Below are 21,386 nucleotides of genomic sequence, written 5' to 3' on the forward strand. Positions count from 1 at the left end.
AATAGCAAGGCCAAATCAAACTCGGATATAAAGTATCACATACCATGTAAATGAGTTTATCTTGTTGGGCAGACTGGATGGACCAATCAGATCTTTATCTACCGTCATTTACTATGTTACTCTTTGGGGTTCTACATGGAATGTTGCTACTAATTGGGATTCCGGAATCTTGTAACTCTTCAGGATTCCAGAATCTTCAGAAGTTTTAGTACAAGAACAGTGTTGGGCAGACTTCTATGGTCTGTGCCCTGAGAATGGCAAGGACAAATCAAACTCTGGTATACATATAAAGTATCACATACCATGTAAATGAGTTTATCTTGTTGGGCAGACTGGATGGACCGGTCAGGTCTTTATCTGCCATCATTTAATATATCACTGTGGGCCAGATGCACTAAACCTAACGAGCCTTTAACAAGCCATTAACGAGCAAGTAGCAAACCCTGGCATGCACTAAACACTTTTTTCCGAGGACGGTAGAAGCTAACGAAAACGGAATGCAGAAGAGCAAATCATGTAGAAACCCTATTGTAATGAGATGCACTAACCTCTTCCGATTCCCTAAACGCTGGAAAACGCTGGAAAATCTAACGAGAGGTCTGTACCTCTCGTTGGGGCTGCACGGGATTGGAGCTGCTCAGTTACGCTATTACTTACTTGTTCTGGAGTGCTGTATTTTGTTATGCTGTTTTGATAAATGTTCAATAAAGACTTCATACAACTTAAAAAAGTGGGGAAAAAATCCAAGTGCGCATCCTTTTTTTTTTTTTTTAACAAAACTATTAGTGGGATTTGAACCCGCCACAAGATCGCTGCTCTAAGAACTTGGCCACAACTATACTTACTTGGATGTCCCTCCCTTATTTCCAAGTCTCTCAGCTGAGTGAAGCATGACCAAAAAGGACGTTTTTATTATTGCCGAGGGGGGGGGGGGGGGGGGGGGGGGCCACCCAAAATGGATGTTTTTTTTTAAAGCAAAGCTTTATTAAAAAAAAAAATCAAACAGGCTCCGATGCTGTAGGCTCTTTTTTGGACATCATTCAAGCCCGGAATAATAAAATCGTCCTTTTTGGCCGTGCTTCACTCAGCTTAGAGACCTGGAAGTCTCTGAGCCAATCACAGCACGTTTAGCTGAGCTAAGCAGGCTGTGATTGGCTCAGAGACTTCCAGGTCTCTGAGTTGAGTGAAGCATGGCCAAAAAGGACGTTTTTATTATTGCGGGGTTGAATGTCCAAAAAAGAGCCTACAGCATCGGAGCCTGTTTGATTTGACGAAGAAGGGCAACCTTCGAAAGCTAATCAAGAAATGTATTAAGTTATGTCCAATAAAAAAGGTATCATCTTATTTTCTTTTCCATGTTTTATTTTGTTTGATTTCTATTGATAACCAGAACAAGTAATAGCATAACTGATCAGCTCCAGGTCTCTCTCGGCCAATCCCAGCGCGTTTAGCTGTTACACGCTGTGACTGGCTGAGAGAGACCTGGAGGGAGGGACGTCCAAAAAGTTTTGATTTGTGTCCTCTCACGTCCCGATCCTGGGGGGCGCAAGCTGAAAACTGCTTAAGCGTCGCTTGCCTTTGTGCCAGGCTGAAAGAAAATAAAAAGCAGCTTTTCTGGGCTGGAAGGCTCCTCCGTATCGTCAGGTTAGTTTTTATTCTCTTGCCTCTAAACCGTACATTAGCTTGTAGCCTGTAAAAAGAACGTCTTTTTAGAGGGAGGTTTTTTTTAATAGTGGAGGACATCCATAAAGGACGTCCTTGGCATGCGCAGAGCAGCCAGCATAACGCTTGGCTGCTCTGCGCATGCTCGACCGGCCGACTGGCTGACTGTTTAACGACGGAGTAGAGAATGCAAGTGAGCTACAACGAGCAGCTCATTTGCATTCCTATTCCTTGATGCAATTCCCGTTCCTTACCGATTCGCTAAGGGAATCAGTAAGGGAAAGGCTCTAACGATTGATTAGTGCATCTAGCCCTGTGTCAGAAGGAGGTGATACTCCTGGGTTATTTGTTTTATTGGTATTTCTATGATTATTATGTCTGTATTGTTGTAACCTGCTGTAATCATTGGATATAGTGGGATATAAATTTTACTAGTTGCAACAATTGTTACTTCTACACAAATACATGGAATTACAAGAGGTAATTCCATGTAGCCAGAAGGTTGTTAGGCTATAGAGAGAGAGGTGTGACCAGCAGAAGAAAGGGGGTGTGGATGCCCCTGTATAAGTCGTTGGTGAGACCCCACTTGGAGTACTGTGTTCAGTTTTGGATGCCGTATCTTGCGAAGGATGTTAAAAAAATGGAAGCGGTGCAAAGAAAAGCTATGAGAATGGTATGGGATTTGCGTTCCAAGACGTATGAGCAGAGACTTGCTGACCTGAACATGTATACTCTGGAGGAAAGGAGAAACAGGGGTGATATGATACAGACGTTCAACTATTTGAAAGGTATTAATCCGCAAACGAACCTTTTACGGAGATGGGAGGGCGGTAGAACGAGAGGACATGATATGAGAGTGAAGGGGGGGCAGACTCAAGAAAAATGTCAGGAAGTATTTTTTCACGGAGAGAGTGGTAGATACTTGGAATGCCCTCCCGCGGGAGGTGGTGGAGATGAAAATGGTAACGGAATTCAAGCATGCGTGGGATAAACATAAAGGAATCCTGTGCAGAAGGAATGGATCCTCAGAAGCTTAGCCGAGATTGGGAGGCGGGGCTGGTGTTTGGGTGGTGGGGCTAGTTCTGGGCAAGACTTCTACAGTCTGTGCCCTGAAAATGGCAGATACAAATCAAGGTAAGGTATACACAAGAAGTAGCACATATGAGTTTATCTTGTTGGGCAGACTGGATGGACCGTGCAGGTCTTTTTCTGCCGTCATCTACTATGTTACTATGTTACTATGAGAAAGTAAACTTGCTAAAACTCCCATCATCCTAACAGCTTGTCAGGTGACCCCCATACCTCCATCCACTGTACCCAAGCTTCACGAGACTTCTGTCCTGGCTTCCTAGTTACTTTAAATGCACCAGGACTAAAAAGGTGCAGAGATGGGCGATGAAAATGATAAAGGGGATGGGACGACTTCCCTATGAGGAAAGGCTGAAGTGTCTGTGGCTCTTCAGCTTGGAGAAAAGACGGCTGAGGGGAGATATGATAGAGGTCTATAAAATAATGAGTGGAGTGGAACAGGTAGACGTGAAGTTTCTGTTTACGCTTTCCAAAAATACTAGGACTAGGGGGCATGCAATGAAGCTACAAAGTAGTAAATTTAAAACGAATCTGAGAAAATATTTCTTCACTCAATGTGTAATTAAACTCTGGAATTCGTTGCCAGAGAATGTGGTAAAGGCGGTTAGTTTAGCAGGGTTTAAAAAAAGGTTTGGATGGCTTCCTAAAGGAAAAATCCATATACCATTATTAAAATGGGGAAACTCCACTGCTTATTTCTGGGATAAAGCAGCATAAAATGTTTTGTAGTTTTTGGAATCTTGCTAAGTATTTGTGACCTGGATTGGCCACTGTTGGAAACAGGATGCTGGGCTTGAAGGACCTTCGATCTGTCCCATCCGAAGGTGTCTCCTTGCAGCTGAAATGCTACAGTCATTGAACAGGTAACATACCTCACACCCATCTTGCAGTCCATGACACAGGGAGCATCAAACTCGGCCAGTAGGTCGTCCATCTGGTTATATCGCTCCCCATCCTTCACCACATCACCATGGTAGGCGGGAACGAAGGGCTTTAGGACATCGTTCATCAGGCGGTCCAGGCAGCGCTGTTCGGCCTCACAGTGCTTCTTCAGGATTCTCCCATTGGCAGCAGCTTTAAAACTACCTACAAAGCACAAAGTGACACAATGACATACTTGCTTTCACCTGCACTAAGGGCTGGATTCGGGAAATGGGGCTGAAATTCGCATTCGGAGCTATTCTACATAGGATGCGCTTTTGAGAGAATAACAGTGTGCATTCCGGAGCCCAAGCTTGGGAGCAAAGACTTACACCTGAAACCTGGTGGGAATCTAGGCACGCAACGAGGGTGTGCTGCTTCCAAATTCTAACACACAGCACGTGACCCGCCCATACTCCTCCCATAGCCACGCCCCTATGGCGTGGCTATGGGAGGAGCATGGGTGGGTGGAGTGGAGGAGTAGCCTAATGGTTAGTGCAGCGGACTTTGATCCTGGGGAACTGGGTTTGATTCCCACTGCAGCTCCTTGTGACTCTGGGCAAGTCACTTAACCCTCCAGTGCCCCTGATACAAAATAAGTGCCTGAATATATGTAAACCGCTTTGAATGTAGTTGCAAAAACCTCAGAAAGGCAGTTCCCTAGTTGAGATTCTACATGGAATGTTAATGTTGCTATTCCACCAGCAACATTCCATGTAGAATCTCAAATAGGGAAAGGGAACTGGGACTTGATATACTGCCTTTCTGAGGTTTCTGCAACTACATTCAAAGCAGTTTACATATATTCAGATACTCATTTTGTACCAGGGGCAATGCCCAGAGTCACAAGGAACTGCAGTGGGAATTGAACTCAGTTCCCCAGGATCAAAGTCTGCTGCACTAACCACTAGGCTACTCAGAGCATTTAAACATTTATCCCGCTTGAATTTAAATCTATGAAAAATAATTATGATTCTCTCTTCTTTCTTTCAAGGTAATAGTCATGTAAAGCCTTTGAAAGTTCCAGGGGCCCAGCAAGTGTAACACCCTGGTTTTTCCATGGACAAGCAGGCTTGAGTCAGGCACCCCACTGAGCCATTCAAGCACAGGGGCTGCTCAGGTTCACACTGCTATAGATGGGGATTAAGCACATCAGAGTTGCTGCTGTTCCGGTCCTTTCCAGAGCCCTCAGCCAAATACAGCACAACCCTAGTGCTCTGATGTGACCCGGGTTTTTGAAGGACACTGTTCTAGCCAGGGATGTAGCCAGACCTCGACGGGGGGGGGGGGGGGGGGGGGGGGGGGGGGGGCCAGAGCCCAAGGTGTGGGGGGGCACATTTTAGCCTGCCTCCCCCCCCCCCCCCGCTGCAAAAGTACCTTGACTGGCGGGGATCCCCAACCCCCACCAGCTGAAGCGTTGGTCTGTCCAGCGCTGGTCTCGTTTTGCCTCTCCTGTTTTCAGCGCGCCCTGCACGCTCATTTTAATGAAACTGAGCATGCACGGCGCCACTGAAAACAGGAGAGGCATAACGAGACAACACGAGACAAACGCTTCAACTGGTGAGGGTTGGGGCCCCCCGCCAGCCAAACCAGGGCCCCAGAGCCAATTTGGGGGGGCACAGGCCCCCGTGGCCCCCCTTAGCTACGCCACTGGTTCTAGCTAACCGACGTCTCTCAAACTGTGAAAGCTGCAGCACTGATGGCAAATGACAGCAGGACTACAAATCCCACAATGCACGCAGATGGAAGTTTATAAACCAGGTTTGGCTGAATGTCTAAAAACTGGGTCGCAGCCTCTGTACCATTTTACTCCCCACAAGGACATTCAGTCGTCTCTTCTCTGGTTTGCAGAACATCCCGAGCATAAGGTCCCTAACTGCACCTGCTCCTTCCAGCCTCAGCCCACGGTCCGGCCCAGCTCTTCCACAGTACCTGCATGTCCTGCCAGCTGGATCCACGGGTACTTTTTCTTGAAGGACATGACAAAGGGGGACCAGTGTACCATGTTCTTGATCTTCCGCCATGATTTGCTCTGTAAACAAAGATAAAAGGACGTGACATGCCAAGAAAATAATTCACAGCTTTTCTGTCTCTATAGGGTGTTTCACGGTGTTTCGGAAAAACTTGTGCCTGAGCTGCTGAACCTGAGCCGTTGCCAAGGTTCAGTTTCAGACCTGCCGGGAAAAAGCGTGAAACCCAATGAGGTGGGGCCAGCAGATGGGTAACATCTTTTTCTGTTTAACAGTAGAATTTGTTTCCAACCCAGAGCTCCTAACAGGTGTCTCTGCTCATTATGAAGTAATTCACAGATGTGGGGAGTCATTTTAACAGGTGCCTCGTCTTATTTTATTTTTAGAAAACAGGCCCCCGGATCCAGCCTTGGGAGCACTCCGACCAGGGTGTAAATGTTTAATGTCCTGTGCCTATGACACATATGTTACACCTCTGCCGCTGCTCAAGGCCACTTACACACGCAGGTGCAATGCTTTCCTGCATCTGCTTTCCACACGTATGTTTTAAAGCCCTTCTCCACGTGTACGAACAGGCTGTACACACAGAAAAGGCTCCATGATCATGTTTATTGAAAAACGGCCTACAGGTCACAGTGGTTTTACAGACTAAAACAATGGAAAGAAAACTCCGGAATCCATATGCCAGGAGACAACAGAAAGCAAAACATCTCAAAGGCCAGGCCCATTTCGCACAGAGAACACAGGGACACACAAAACAATTATGTCAGCCACAGCAGAGGGTCAACTGCGTTAAAAGGTGTCATTAGCCCCACAATTCTCTTCTCTTTTCCCACCATTCCTCATTCTCCTGGTAAACAGGCCCAAAGCTCTCTGGGCAATGCAAGCTGGGGCAGGACCTAGAGGGTAGGGTTACCATACGGCTCCAGAATAAGCCAGTCCAGGTTTTACTTCCATTGAAGCCAACGGAAATGAAACCTGGCCTGGCTCAATCCGTCCCCCCTATCTGGAGCCAAAATCGCTTTCGGCAGGCAGACTGCGCCAGACCAGTATCAGTCATCTGCCCTTCTACATCGTGCTGGGGTACCCCATCCTGACAGAAGCGGGGGGCAGGGGGGGTCCCCATAAAATCAAACTGCTACTGAAGAGCTACTGTAAACATTAGCACACGTTCCGATGTGAGGAGATTCTACTTCCCAGAACAAACCACCTCAGTCTGGACCCAGAGAAAGGAACGGATTTTAAATCCTCAGAATGGAATTTAGATACCTTTCTAACAAGGATGGATCTGTGTTTTTACTTTCTTCCTTGATTTCTCTGGATGAGCACTGGTGGGGGGGGGGGGGGGGGGGGAGGTCCACCCTGTTCCCAGTACTTGTGTTACACCCCGGTTGCTCTCCTCCTTTCAGGTGAAGATTTTCTGTGCTTACCTCCGGCTTTTTTTAAATTCTGTTACCATCTGTGTCCACCTCCTCCAGGAGACACTATTCCACAATTCTCCACCCTTTCCAGAAAGAAACATTTCCTGCTGTTTTCTTGGAGTCACATACTGTGACCTCATTTTACAGCTTTTCATTGTAAAGTAGTTCCTTCTTGTCCGTTATCCCGTTTCTCCTCTCCCCTAGGTAGGCACATTTCTATACTTAACCCTGACTTAACCTTTGTATATTACCATCTGTATCTAGTATCCTATAATGAATATGCCATAACAGATCTCTGTAAGCCACATTGAGCCTGCAAATAGGTGGGAAAATGTGGGATACAAATGCAATAAATAATAATAAGTCCTTAAGTCTCAGCTGCTGTTCTTTCAACCAATTTCCAAATCACCTCATTTTCATAGTCTCTGCAACACCTAATCTAAGAATAGTCATAGTGCGTCAGATCAAAGGTCCATCTAGCCTAGCTTAGTTTCCAACAGTGGCCAGTCCAAGCACTGTTCCTTCTAAGCTGAGCGGGAGTCCACCATTACAGCCCTGCCAGCGGGGGGTGCTGTTTCACCATCACATTTTCAATTGGGAGGGACAGGCAAGTTCTGCAGGACTCCAGGGAACCTGTCTGTCCCTAGCGATTGACGACACAATATTGCAGTAGCATCTCCCACTGGCAGCGAAGTTGGAGGACTCCCCGTCAGCTTACAGGGAACAGTGCCTGGAAGGATCCCAAAGGGTAGCAAGATTCCACATTACCTACTCCCAGGGATAAGTGGAAATCAGTGAGTTCTTGTGTCTTAGTATATCACCTAGTCCAACCTTGTATCCACAATTCAGCTTGTGTTTGTAACAGTGGCGTAGCTAGGTGGGGCCACGGGGGCCTGGGCCCCCCAAATTTCTTATGGGCCCCTGGTTTTGCTGGCAGGGTTCCCCAACCTCCACCAGCTGAAGCCTTCATCCAGCGTCAGTCTCCAGCACCGCCTCGTTGCCTGCCCTGCTCCGTCTTCTCCTCACGTCCGGCACGCTCCTTTTAGTGAAACTCAGCATGCTCAATTTCACTAAAAGCATGCAGGACGTGAGGGGAAGAGACAGCAGGGCAGGCAAAGCGGTGGCGCTGGAGACCGGCGCTGGATGAAGGCTTCAACTGGCGGGGGTTGGGGACTCCCACCAGCAAAGGTATCTGTGGCAGGGAGTGGCGGGGCAGCAGCGGGGGGGGGGGGGGGGGGGGCAGTGAAGCAGCATACCAAAATGTGCCCCCCCCCACCTCAGGCTCTGGCCCCTCCCACCGTGAGGTCTGGCTACGCCCCTGGTTCGTAAGTGCCAGGATATGGCTTCTATACATTTCTGCAGCATGCAGTGAAAGGCTTGTCCGTTTTCCCCCTCCCCCTCGGGTTCCCTGAGCACTAAATCTTAATTACATTGTTAGGGCAATTTTCAAAGGAGTAGCCTAGTGGTTAGTGCAGCGAACTCTGATCCTGCAGCTCCCACTCTGGGCAAGTCACTTCATCCTCCATTGCCCCAGGTACAAATAAGTACCTGTATATACTATGTAAACCGCTTTGAATGTAAGAAAAGACAGTATATTGAGTCCCATTTCCCTTTCCCTACTTGAGATTCTACATGGAATGTTGCTACTGTTGGAGATTCTGTTGTTACTATTTGAGATTCTACATGAAATGTTAATGTTGCTATTCCACTAGCAGCATTTCATGTAAAAGCCAGGACATGTAGAAGCCAGGATGTCAGACTCACAGAAACAGAAGCCTCCGCGGCTGTGTTGCTGATCTGCAAGGGCAGGCTTTTACATGGAATGTTGCTAGTGGAGGAGTAGCCTAGTGGTTAGTGGGTTCAATTCCCACTGCAGCTCCTTGTGACTCTGGGCAAGTCACAACTCTCCATTGCCCCTGGTACAAAATAAGTACCTGAATATATGTAAACCGCTTTGAATGTAGTTGCAAAAACCTCAGAAAGGGGTATATAAGTCCCATTCCCTTTATAAGTCCGCCTGTGTTTTCTGTCAGTCATCCTGACTAAACTGTCCCTCTAAACTGGCTTTTTATTGCTTCTCTGGTAGCAGGAAGGGAAGACGGCCAGCCAGCGCTCATTGGCAGGCAGAAGGCTGCCCCAACCTTCCTGCCAAAAAAAGGGAAGACTAACAGACATTTTAAAGTACATATTATTAGCTCCCCTGTCCGAGAGCTGTACTGAGAGTCCCTGTGTACAGTCCAGGTCCTGGTACTGTCCAGTGTGAATGTGCATTTGCTGGAGGGCAATGTGTGGTCAGATTGTTAAAGCTCCTTAAAACTGTAGTGGAGATGACGCTGTCTCTAAATACGGCCAGAAACCGCTCTGAAACTACATTTTCCCCTAGTTCTTTTCCGATCCTCTTTCCAATTCTATTCCCATGGCACTGGAGAAAGGAAAAGAGGCCTGGGCTAGCAACCATGAGTTTTCCATGGCAGAAAAAATGAAGATTGCACAGCCAAAAAGAAGGACACCCAGATTTACTCCCGAGACCTTGGGGAGGTTAAACAAAACTGCGAGTGTAGGTGGGTGACGCAATCTCTGTGACCATTCACCCAGAACAGAGCCCAGTAAGGGAGACCCACCTACTTCGGAATATAAATATCTTTATTCACACCCTTCCAAATAAATGCCTGAATAGCAACTCAGTTTCCCCTTTTACAAAAGCATATTGTGAGGGGGAAATGGGACTTGAGATACTGCCTTTCTGAGGTTTTTTCCAACTACATTCAAAGCGGTTTACATATATTCAGGTACTTATTTTGTACCAGGGGCAATGGAGGGTTAAGTGACTTGCCCAGAGTCACAAGGAGTTGCAGTGGGAATCGAACCCAGTTCCCCAGGATCAGAGTCCGCTGCACTAACCACTAGGCTACTCCTCCACTAGCAGCATTCCATGTAGAAGCCTGCCTTTGCAGATCACCTATGCGGCCGCGCAGGCTTCTGTTTCTGTGAGTAGAATAGCAACATCCCATGTAGAATCACAAATAATAGCAACATTCCATCTAGAATCTCCAATAGGGAAAGGGAATTGGGACTTGATATACTGCCTTTCTGAGGTTTTTGCAACTACATTCAAAGCGGTTTACATATATTCAGGTACTTATTTTGTACCAGGGACAATGGAGGTTTAAGTGACTTGGCCAGAGTCACAAGGAGCTGCAGTCGGAATCGAACCCAGTTCCCCAGAATCAGAGTCCGCTGCACTAACCACTAGGCTACTCCTCCACTAGCAACATTCCATGTAGAAGCCTGCAGGACGTCAGACTCATAGAAACGGAAGCATGCGCGGCCGCGTTGCTGATCTGCAAGGGCAGGCTTCTACATGGAATTTTGCTAGTGGAATAGCAACATTAACATTCCACGTAGAATTTCCAATAGTAGCAACAGTCCATGTAGAACTAGGGAACAAGAATAAAGCACCTTGACCTCTCCTCCCCCACCCCCCCATGACCCCAGTCTCTGCCCTTGGCTCCTCAAAATATAAATACCTGAGCTGGTGGGGAAACCAAGCCCTGCAAGCTAAAGACCTCTTCTGCCTGAGTTGCACCTGCAGCAGCACTTACTCAGCAGGTACACTTTGCCGCTAATGCTGGCTCTCCAGCACATGCTTAGTTAGACCTGAACTGAGCATGCGAGACAGCTGGCTGATTAAGTGCTGCTGCAAGTGTGACTCGGGCAGGGGAGGTCTTCAGCTGGTGGGGCTTGGCTTCCCTGCCGGCAAGGAAAGCAGAGGGATCCAGAGACTACCCCCCCCCCCTGTGGCTACAACACTGGTTGAAGCTAGTTGGGGAGTAAGACTACTGAGAGCAGACCTAGCCTGGGACAGAACCAGGTCTTTCATGGGGAATCCTACACACACACACACACACAAAAATTCCAAGTAAAAAAAAAAATAGAAGACTTAAAAAATGTGTGTAGCACTTCCCCAGGATAAGTAAGCACTACTGGGTTTAGAAAAGGTTTGGAGAAGTTCCTGGAGGAAAAGTCAAACCATTAACAAAGAGAAAGCCACTGCTATCTGTGGGAGATGAGCAGTATGGATCTACTTTTTGGGATCCTGCCAAGATCCTGTGACCTAGACTGGATACTGGGCTTGGCGAGTGTGATGAAACAAGGGACTTATGTCTGTAACTTCTTATGTGAATGCATGATATTTGTTCCCCAGTGCACTTCCCTTGTTTGACCAGCACATGGTGACCATCTTTTTCTTGTAAAGCTGTTACAGTTACCTGTTATTGCCTGTTACTTTCCCATCTGTTTTATATGGTTCACTGTTCTAATTCTGTGACAATAAACCTTGTTAATTTATTGGCTCTGTTGTCCTGGACTAAGAATCTGGTGGTTTGTGTGTTGGGTCTGTGGGTGCTTTCCAGGAACTGTGGGAACCCTGAGAAATCACTGGGGAATAACTTGAGTGGGAGACTTGCCCAGAGGCAAGTGGGACTCAGTGGGTGGGAGGAGGATGTCAGTATAGAGCACATGCCCAGGTGCAGGCAGGCCTGAGGTGTGCTGAGTGCAGACCCTCCAGGTGGCCACATGGTTAACCCCAGGCGGATGCTAGGCATTTCGTGGCAATGGGTCTTTAGTGTGACCCAGTATGGCAGTTCTTATGTTCAGTCTGCTTTTCAGTGCATAGTTAATAAAACTGTTTGATTTGGAGCCTGCAAATAGGTGGGATAATGTAGGATACAAATGCAACAAACAAATAAATAAATAAATAAATAAAATCACCACCCAAATCCCTTTGTTTGTAGTAGGTTGAGAGGCCATTTTTGGATTATACAAAATCCACAGATAGGATGTGTGATTGAGAATCTCAGGGGCACTTCCACAATGAATATGCATGAGAAATTTGCATACAAATCTACCTTATGCATTCATTGTGGGTATCCTAAACCTGGCTGGCTGGATGTGCCCCAAGGAATGCGTTGAGAACCCCTGGACTGTGTGTGTGGAGTGATGGTGGGGGTCGGGGCTGCCTGCAGAGGTCTCTTATCCCCACCCTTAAGCATTGTCTCCAGTACTACTTACCTGCTCCTTCCTTCTCTGCCAGTTTCCCCTTGTATCAGGGAGTAACCACTGGGGGGGGGCTAAAGCAGGCCATGGCCAGTGGCGTAGGAAGGGCGGGGCGGTGGGGGCGGTCTGCCCCAGGTGCACGCTGCTGGAGGGTTCAGAGAGCAGCCACACGCCTGTCGGCTCTGCTGGTTCCCTGCTCTCTCTGCCCCGGAACAGGTTACTTCCTGCACCCTCCAGCAGCCAAGAATGCACCTGGGGGGGGGGGGGGGGCTTGATGCGCTGGGGAGGGGGGTCATTGCGCCGGGGGGGGGGTATTGTGCTGCACCCTGGGGGGACGGACACTGCTGCACCCTGGGGGGGGAGGGGGTGCATTGCTGCGATCCGCCACAGGTGGCAGCTGACCTAGGATCACCACTGGCCATGGCCTTTCCATATTGGAGTCAGGCACACCCAGTCAGCGGCAGTGACCTTAACTGCTCGGGACTGAAACCTCTATGATTAATGTTGTTCTGGTGTACCTAGGCTGGCTGCCACTGGGGCAGGTCACCGCTACACCTCACCGCCTGGGAGTGCATGGAGCAGTCACGCAGGTGTCGGCTCTGCCGGTCCTCTGCCCTGGAACAGGAAGTAACATCAGAGGGGGCAGGAAACCGGCAGAGCCAACAGCCGTGCGACTGCTCCATGCACCCCATTGCCCCCCCCCCCCCTTGGTAAGCTACTGCCACTAAGACTTTTTTATGCATCCAGCTTTTTATCTGTTGAGATGGGGGAGGTCCCAGGTGATCATAACCTCTTCGTTTCCCACAATTCTCTCTTAGGGTCATGATCTCAATGCTTTTCCGGTACTCTGATGTTGTAACATTTACAGAGTTTCCAAGATGAGACGCTCCACCTTATTGTGTCTCTGGATAAAAACTCTGTCATCAGCGCTTCGCAGCTAGCTACGAGAAGAGTGACTGTTTCCAGCTCTTTCGTATCTAATCTATAAATGTTGAGCTTTCTCCTGCATATTCTGTTGCTTCCATTCCTGTATGTGTGCAGTAATAACACAGTGTCCTTCCTCAGGGGCTTTACTGTAAATGCAGTAACTGAACAGGAACTGCTCAACATGACAAAAAAAAACCTTTAACCTAGAATTCAGGGAGGTTGCCCTTTTTCATTCCAGAAATGGCCAAGTGATTCACAAATAGCCTCAAAGGCAAGCCAGTGGCAGGGCGGTCAGAATCAGAGCAGTGAGTTTCTTTAAATGGTCCATGCTGAAAATAGTCTTTCGGAGGTTCCACGTTAAAAACAGACTGGATTAAACTGAACTTCCTCAAAGCTAAAAATTCATCACTCAAGAGAAATCCCCTTAACTTGTTGAGTGGCAAGAGTCAGATTTTTCAGTGGATTTGTTCCCTAGTGGTTGAAGCACCAGGGTAAACAGCAAAGAAGCCACAGTTCAAATCTCATCGACTCTCTCTGATCTTGGATATAGTGGAATTAGAAAAGGTACAGAAAAAGGCGACGAAAATGATAAAGGGGATGGGACGACTTCCCTATGAGGAAAGGCTAAAGCGGCTAGGGCTCTTCAGCTTGGAGAAAAGGCGGCTGAGGGGAGATATGATAGAGGTCTATAAAATAATGAGTGGAGTGGAATGGGTAGATGTGAAGCGTCTGTTTACCCTTTCCAAAAATACTAGGACTTGGGGGCACGCAGTGAAGCTAAAACAAATTTGGAGAAAATATTTCTTCAATTAATGTGTAACTAAACTCTGGTATTTTTTGCCAGAGAACGTAGTAAAAGTAGTTAACTTAGTGGGGTTTAAAAAAGGTTTGGACGGCTTCCTAAAGGAAAAGTCCATAGACCATTATTAAAATGGACTTGGGGAAAATCCACTGCTTATTTCTAGAATAAGCAGCATAAAATATATTGAACTTTTTCAGGATCTTGCCAGGTACTTGTGACACGGATTGGTCACTGTTTGAAACAGGATGCTGGGCTTGATAGACGTTTGGTCTGTCCCAGTGTGGCAACACTTATGTACTTATGAGCTTGGGATTCTGAATGGAATTTTTTTTACTCTTTGGGGTTCCACATGGAATGTTGCTACACTTTGAAATTCTGCATGGAATCTTGTTGTTCTTTAGAATTCTAGAATCTTGCTATTCTTTGGGGTTCTACATGGAATGTTGCTACTACTGGGTACTTGTGACCTGGATTGGCCACTGTTGGAAACAGGATGCTGGGCTTGATGGACCTTTGGTCTGTCCCAGTGTGGCAACACTTATGTACTTATGTGCTTGGGATTCTGAATGGAATCTTTCTACTCTTTGGAGTTCCACATGGAATGTTGCTACACTTTGAAATTCTGCATGGAATCTTGTTATTCTTTAGAATTCTAGAATCTTGCTATTCTTTGGGGTTCTACATGGAATGTTGCTACTATTGGGTACTTGCGACCTGGATTGGCCACTGTTGGAAACAGGATGCTGGGCTTGATGGACCTTCGGTCTGTCCCAGTGTGGCAACACTTATGTACTTGGGATTCTGAATGGAATCATTCTACTCTTTGGGGTTCCACATGGAATGTTGCTACACTTTGAAATTCTGCATGGAATCTTGTTATTCTTTAGAATTCTAGAATCTTGCTATTCTTTGGGGTTCTACATGGAATGTTGCTACTGTTGGGTACTTGTGACCTGGATTGGCCTCTGTTGGAAACAGGATGCTGGACTTCATGGACCTTTGGTCTGTCCCAGTACGGTAATAGTTATGTATTTATATGAAAGTCAGGTCACTCTCCGCTGCCTCAGTGTAAACATTAAAGGTTGCTCTACAACCATCAGGTGTGTGTGCCTTGCACACAATTGCAACAATTAGCATCGCGTATACAACCAAATGCACTACCCACTATTCTTCAAGAAAGTGCAGGGCCACACACGTGAGCATGCATGGTACTATTGTATGTGTAGAACTTACAGAATACTGCATGGTGTACCTAGGCGTGCCAGCTAATGCCACGGGACCTGGCGTAAGTGGGGCACATCGATGCTGACTCACACTAGCATTCTAGCACTCAACAACAAAGTTACAGAATTACCCCATTAGATTATAAACCCTTTGGGGACAGGTAAAAACTTCCTATATATGAACTAATGTACCTTGTTCTACTGCTGAAGAGTCATGTGACAAACCTTAGCACAAGACACAGGAAAGATACAAGCAGTTAAAATCGAGATCCTATCAGGCAGGGCCACAGTTCTGTCTAAAGAGTGCCCTTTCTTCGGGCTGTTCCCTTTCCCAGGAGATCCCTGAAGTTGTGAATCCTTTTATTGCCTTGTGATAAACAGGGTAGGTCTGCTGCACAAGCAGAGCGACAGACTGCAAATCTCCAAGCTCCAGCATTCATGACATCCTGGATAAGTTATAAAATACCTGAGCTGGAAAACAATCACTTGATCACTTGTTTTTCATGAAAGATTCACCAGGGCTAGATCTTTCTCAAAGAGTAACTTAAAGCTTCAGCTTAACCAGACAGACCTCAACTTTTGAACCAAGAGTTCTTTCTCCAACTGGTTAAACTTTGACAGGCCAGAAAGCCTAATGGTTATTTTTTTTAATTTTTGTTACATTTGTACCCTGCACTTTCCCACTCATGGCAGGCTCTATGCGGTGGGCAATGGAGGGTTAAGTGACTTGCCCAGAGTCACAAGGACCTGCCTCTGCCGGGAATTGAACTCAGTTCCCCAGGACCAAAGTCCACCACTCTAACCACTAGGCCACTCCTCCACTTAGAACAGTAGGCTGGGAACTAGATAAGCCAGGTTCAAATCCCACACTGGCTCCTTCTGATCTTGGGCAAGTCACTTAGTGGCCCTTTTACAGAGAGGCGGTAAGCCCAACGTTGGCTTACCGCTCGGTCTTTCGGGACTACAGCCGGTCCAACGTGGCCACCAGCGGTAGCCCTGTCTCGAGTGTATGCCATTTTGAGTGTGTGCCTTAGGAGAAGGCCGGCCATCTCCCGATTTGTGTCGGAAGATGGTCGCCCTTCTCCTTCGAAAATAAGCAGCATAGTAACAAAGTAGATGACGGCACAGAAAGACTTGTACGGTCCATCCAGTCTGCCCAGCAAGATAAACTCATATGTGCTACTTTTTTGTGTATAAAACAGATAGAGAGGGTAATACAGCATACATAGAAAGTATACAAAGAAAAAAAGCAACACTGGGCCTTCAAGACTGAGACAACAGTAGTCCTTTGACAGGTGACCCGAAACGGGCCGTGTTTCGGCGTGAAACAATGCCTGCCTCATGGGTCAAGGTTTGGTTCTGCAGTATGCAAAGTGTATGCATCCAATGTCTCAAAGAATGAAAAGGTTCTCATTTTCCCCCCCCCCCCAAACCCACCTCCCCGCGCCCCCCGTTTTCTATTTCTGTTGATGGCTCTCTTATTCTCCCTGTCTCCTCAGCTCGAAACCTTGGGGTCATCTTTGACTCTTCTCTCTCCTTATCTGCTCATATCCAGCAGATTGCCAAGACCTGTCGTTTCTTTCTTTACAACATCCGTAAAATCCGCCCCTTTCTTTCCGAGCACTCTACCAAAACCCTCATCCACACCCTTGTCACCTCTCGTTTAGACTACTGCAATCTGCTTCTTGCTGGCCTCCCACTTAGTCACCTCTCCCCTCTCCAGTCGGTTCAAAACTCTGCTGCCCGTCTCGTCTTCCGCCAGGGTCGCTTTACTCATACTACCCCTCTCCTCAAGACCCTTCACTGGCTCTCTATCCATTTTCGCATCCTGTTCAAACTTCTTCTACTAACCTATAAATGTACTCACTCTGCTGCTCTCCAGTATCTCTCCACACTCGTTCTTCCCTACACCCCTTCCCGTGCACTCCGCTCCATGGATAAATCCTTCTTATCTGTTCCCTTCTCCACTACTGCCAACTCCAGACTTTGTGCCTTCTGTCTCGCTGCACCCTACGCCTGGAATAAACTTCCTGAGCCCCTATGTCTTGCCCCATCCTTGGCCACCTTTAAATCTAGACTGAAAGCCCACCTCTTTAACATTGGTTGTGACTCGTAACCACTTGTAACCACTCGCCTCCACCTACCCTCCTCTCTTCCTTCCCGTTCACATTAATTGATTTGATTTGCTTACTTTATTTATTTTTTGTCTATTAGATTGTAAGCTCTTTGAGCAGGGACTGTCTTTCTTCTCTGTTTGTGCAGCGCTGCGTACGCCTTGTAGCGCTATAGAAATGCTAAATAGTAATAGTAGTAGTAGTCGTCACTAGTGAGCGTATCTGTAAAAAATTATTACAGCCGTGGTGTGAAGATTAAGCTCCTTTAAAAGCCTTCTCATTTACATAAGTAGCTGATAAGAGCGGTCAAGCACTGCAGAAAGATGCGTTTCTCTAGGTGGGTGGGACTACATGGACAGTTGTTGGATGGCTCCGAGTGCATGGGGGGGGTGAGGGGGTCGAATGTGGATACCATGAGAAGCTTGTATAGAAGTGTGTGGCTAGGCGTGCACAGGTAGCGTAAAATGTGGCTGCACGGCAGTCCCATCATTTTGTTCCCTCTTCTATGACCTCCCCTCTCCCTTCCTGTTTTTTCTTGCTCGTCTCAAACTAGGCCTCATCTTTTCCTTTGGGAAGCTGGCACTTGACACTGAAGTGACGGCAGAAGAAGACCTGTACAAGTCCATCCAGTCTGCCCAACAAGATAAACTCATATGTGCTACTTTATCTGTATACTTGACCTTGATTTGTATCTGCCATTTTCAGGGCACAGACTGTAGAAGTCTTGCCCAGTACTAGCCCCACCTCCCCCCCACCGGCTCTGCCACCCAATCTCGGCTAAGCTCCTTAGGATCCATTCCTTCTGAACAGGATTCCTTTATGTTTATCCCACGCGTGTTTGAATTCTGTTACCGTTTTCTTTTCCACCACCTCCTACGGGAGGGCATTCCAAGCATCCACCACCCTCTCCGTGAAAAAATACTTCCTGACATTTTTCTTGAGTCTGCCCCCCTTCAATCTCATTTCATTTCCTCTAGTTCTATCGCCTTCCCATCTACAGAAAAGGTTCGTTCTTTCACATTTTGGGGGGGTGGGTGGAGGGGGTCATTTCTTTAATTCTCCAGTGGTCATCTGGTCATTTAGGGCACTGTCTTGGGGCTTAATCATTATTAAAACAGGTCTAGCTCAAAACGCCTTCATTTTGGTCCTGGACATTTTCGTTTTGTTCCATTACGCCTGAAAAACATTCATGTCTTAGGAATGCCCAAAATCCCACCCTTAACATGCCCCTTTGAGATCTGGATACACTGCAGATGAACTGCATAGAAAAATGTCTGTAAAATCGGTTTTGAAAACACTAATTTGGACATTTTGGTGAGAAAAACAAATGCTGTTTTGTGCCACTTTTTAGACGTTTTTCTCTTTTGAAAATGAGCCCCTATTTTTGTACTATTTGCACTTCTAGAGGGCTGGCATAGGGCTAGAAATCCTGGGATGTGACTTGAGCTAGCCTAAGTAGAGGAGGCTATCGAGTATTTTCAGAACCCTTAGACGTACAAAGTTACACAGAGTGCTTTGAAAATCAGCCCGTTGTGGTCCAGCCAATACCGAGGACTTCATTCCCTTATATAAAAGTTACACTTGCGAAGTCGGTGTACATTCTAGCCCTCAATTGTGGCGACATATTTTGTTGGTACTATTGAGTTTCTCTTCAGTCAGAATTTAATACTGGAGGTACCTGATAAGTCAGCAGAAGAATTTTATTAGAAAGTGATAAGACGTGATAGTGGTAGCCGTGCTTTTCGTGTTTCCTAGGTCTAGTTTGACAGCTGTATTCTAGACGTTTTGAAGACAGGTGTCTTAAAGCCTACGTTCTTGATATAAAGCTTTTTAACACTCCATGGCACTGATCACCAAAGCATGTACCAAGACTGGGGAGCGAGTTGATGAAGAGCGGGAAAATAGAAGAAGTCATTTTAGTCTCTATGGAAGCAACATATTTGCGTTACAAGACGTATGAGGAGAGACTTGATGACCTGAACATGTATACTCTGGAAGAAAGGAGAAACAGGGGTGATACGATACAGACGTTCAAATATTTGAAAAGTATTAATCCGCAAACGAACCTTTTCCGGAGATGCGAAGGAGGTAGAACGAGAGGACATGAAATGAGATTGAAGGGGGGCAGACTCAAGAAAAATGTCAGGAAGTATTTTTTCACGGAGAGAGTGGTGGATACTTGGAATGCCCTCCCCCAGGAGGTGGTGGAGATGAAAACGGTAACGGAATTCAAACGTGTGGGATAAACAAAGGAATCCTGTTCAGAAGGAATGGATCCTAAGGAGCTTAGCCGAGATTGGGTGGCAGAGCCAGCCGGTGGTGGGAGACGGAGATGGTGCTGGCCAGACTTATATGGTCTGTGCCAGAGCCGGTGGTGGGAGGCGGGGCTGGTGGTTGGGAGGCGGGGATAGTGCTGGGCAGACTTATACGGTCTGTGCCAGAGCTGGTGGTGGGAGGCGGGGATAGTGCTGGGCAGACTTACACGGTCTGTGCCCTGAAAAGGACAGGTGCAAATCAAGGTAAGGTATACACAAAAAGTAGCACATATGAGTTTGTCTTGTAGGGCAGACTGGATGGACCATGCAGGTCTTTTTCTGCCGTAATTTACTATGTTACTATGTGTGAGGAAAAAGAGAATGTCATCGAATGTAATAGCTAAAACCTTTAGTGTTGATACAGTTGGTGTGTCAGTATCTAGGCTTCTTCTGATCAGAACTAGGCTGGGATCAAGCATTATAAGCCTCCAACCAAAATTACCTCTTCCTTATTGCCCTCTGTGAGGGATCCACTTCCCCTTAAGGACATTTCTTCAGTGTCGGAGCCACCTTAAAAATGCAGTCCAGCCATTGGAGGGGGGGGGGGGGGCACACAGAAGGGCAGAGCCAGGAGGGCATGGTCCAGGAATCTCAGGGAATGGCTACTACTACTACTATTTAGCATTTTTATAGCACTACAAGGCGTACGCAGCGCTGCACAAACATAGAAGAAAGACAGTCCCTGCTCAAAGAGCTTACAATCCAATAGACAAAAAATAGGCTAGGTTAAGGAACGTCCAAAGTGAAGCAGCGAAGACCCACTGCACATACTTCCACCACTTAACTGTGAACTGTAACTGTGACAGCCAGGTAGGACAAGTTCAACTTTGACCAGGCCAAAGGCTGGTTGGTAAATGTTGACTAGATACAGTAGTGCAGGCTGTGGCCTTGAAGGAGCAGGACCATGGGAGGACCTTGCTTATATATATGGACTACTTAAGTTATTTTTCCCTTGCCTGTGACACTAACAGGACCCCCATACCTACTTCTTTTACTAAAGTAGTATTTTTCTGTTCACCTGAACCCACTGGGTGGCTCTGCTTTGTCCAGGCTCCGAGCCCACCTTTCTTCACGTTACCACATCTTCCAACCAGCAGATGGAGACAGGAACCCATACACCAGATCACTTCTATTTCCATCTTGGATGCTCTATCTCCAGAGAGTGCTTCTGCACTAGCTTACAATTTTGATTTCTCTTCCGGAAAACATCCGTTTCTCATTCTGAACCTACTTCAAGAGGAAGAGAGGAATGACAGGACCGGGGATGCCAACTATGGATGGACCTTTTGCAAGCTTCACTACATGACCTAATGAAGGATTGGTTTGCTCTCAGAAGAGGCTACCATATGAACGATCTGGGCTCGATTCAGGGTAAGGGCCAATCCCCCCTGTATTAGTCAGGACTGAGGATGCTGTGAAGCAAAAGTAATATGGTGGTTGAGATGAGAATACAAACAACACAAAAGGAAGTGGAAAAGAAACCAAATTCAAGAGATCAGTCCAAACACCAACTTCCGTGTTTTGGCTTTAAAAAGCCTTCATCAGGGGTCAATCGATGAGTGCTCAATTTTATACCGACTGGTGTTTGGACTGATCTCTTGAATTTGGTGGAAAGTGTGAACCCCATTTGTTTTTTTTCGGTTGAGATGAGATGACAGCTTACATGTGAGACCTGATAGACCTACCACCCAGGAATGCTAAAAAATCATCTCGCATATTCCTTAATCTTCATTTCCCCAACTGTAAAGGTCTAAAATACAAACTAATGCATACATCAACCTTTTCCTATATGAGTACGCAATTCTAGAACGTGTTGCCACGCAACCTAAAAGCGATCTATGAACTGACCAACTTCCGCAAACTACCGAAGACCCATCTCTTTGACAA

General features: G+C 46.8%; 1 protein-coding gene across 3 annotated transcripts in view; it reads right to left on the reverse strand.

Annotated features, from left to right (window-relative positions):
- ITPKB (inositol-trisphosphate 3-kinase B) overlaps window positions 1–21,386 on the reverse strand; it is a 163,922-nt gene that overhangs the window by 45,844 nt on the left and 96,692 nt on the right. For all 3 annotated transcript variants that reach the window (XM_030195734.1, XM_030195732.1, XM_030195733.1), the window contains 2 exons: window positions 5,605–5,704; window positions 3,624–3,837 (listed from right to left, as the gene is read on the reverse strand). In XM_030195734.1, the coding sequence (XP_030051594.1) occupies window positions 3,624–3,837; window positions 5,605–5,704 (314 nt within the window). The remainder of the gene's footprint in view (window positions 1–3,623; window positions 3,838–5,604; window positions 5,705–21,386) is intronic.

Source organism: Microcaecilia unicolor, chromosome 3 (genome assembly GCF_901765095.1).
Source record: "Microcaecilia unicolor chromosome 3, aMicUni1.1, whole genome shotgun sequence".
Taxonomy (NCBI): Eukaryota; Metazoa; Chordata; class Amphibia; order Gymnophiona; family Siphonopidae; genus Microcaecilia; species Microcaecilia unicolor.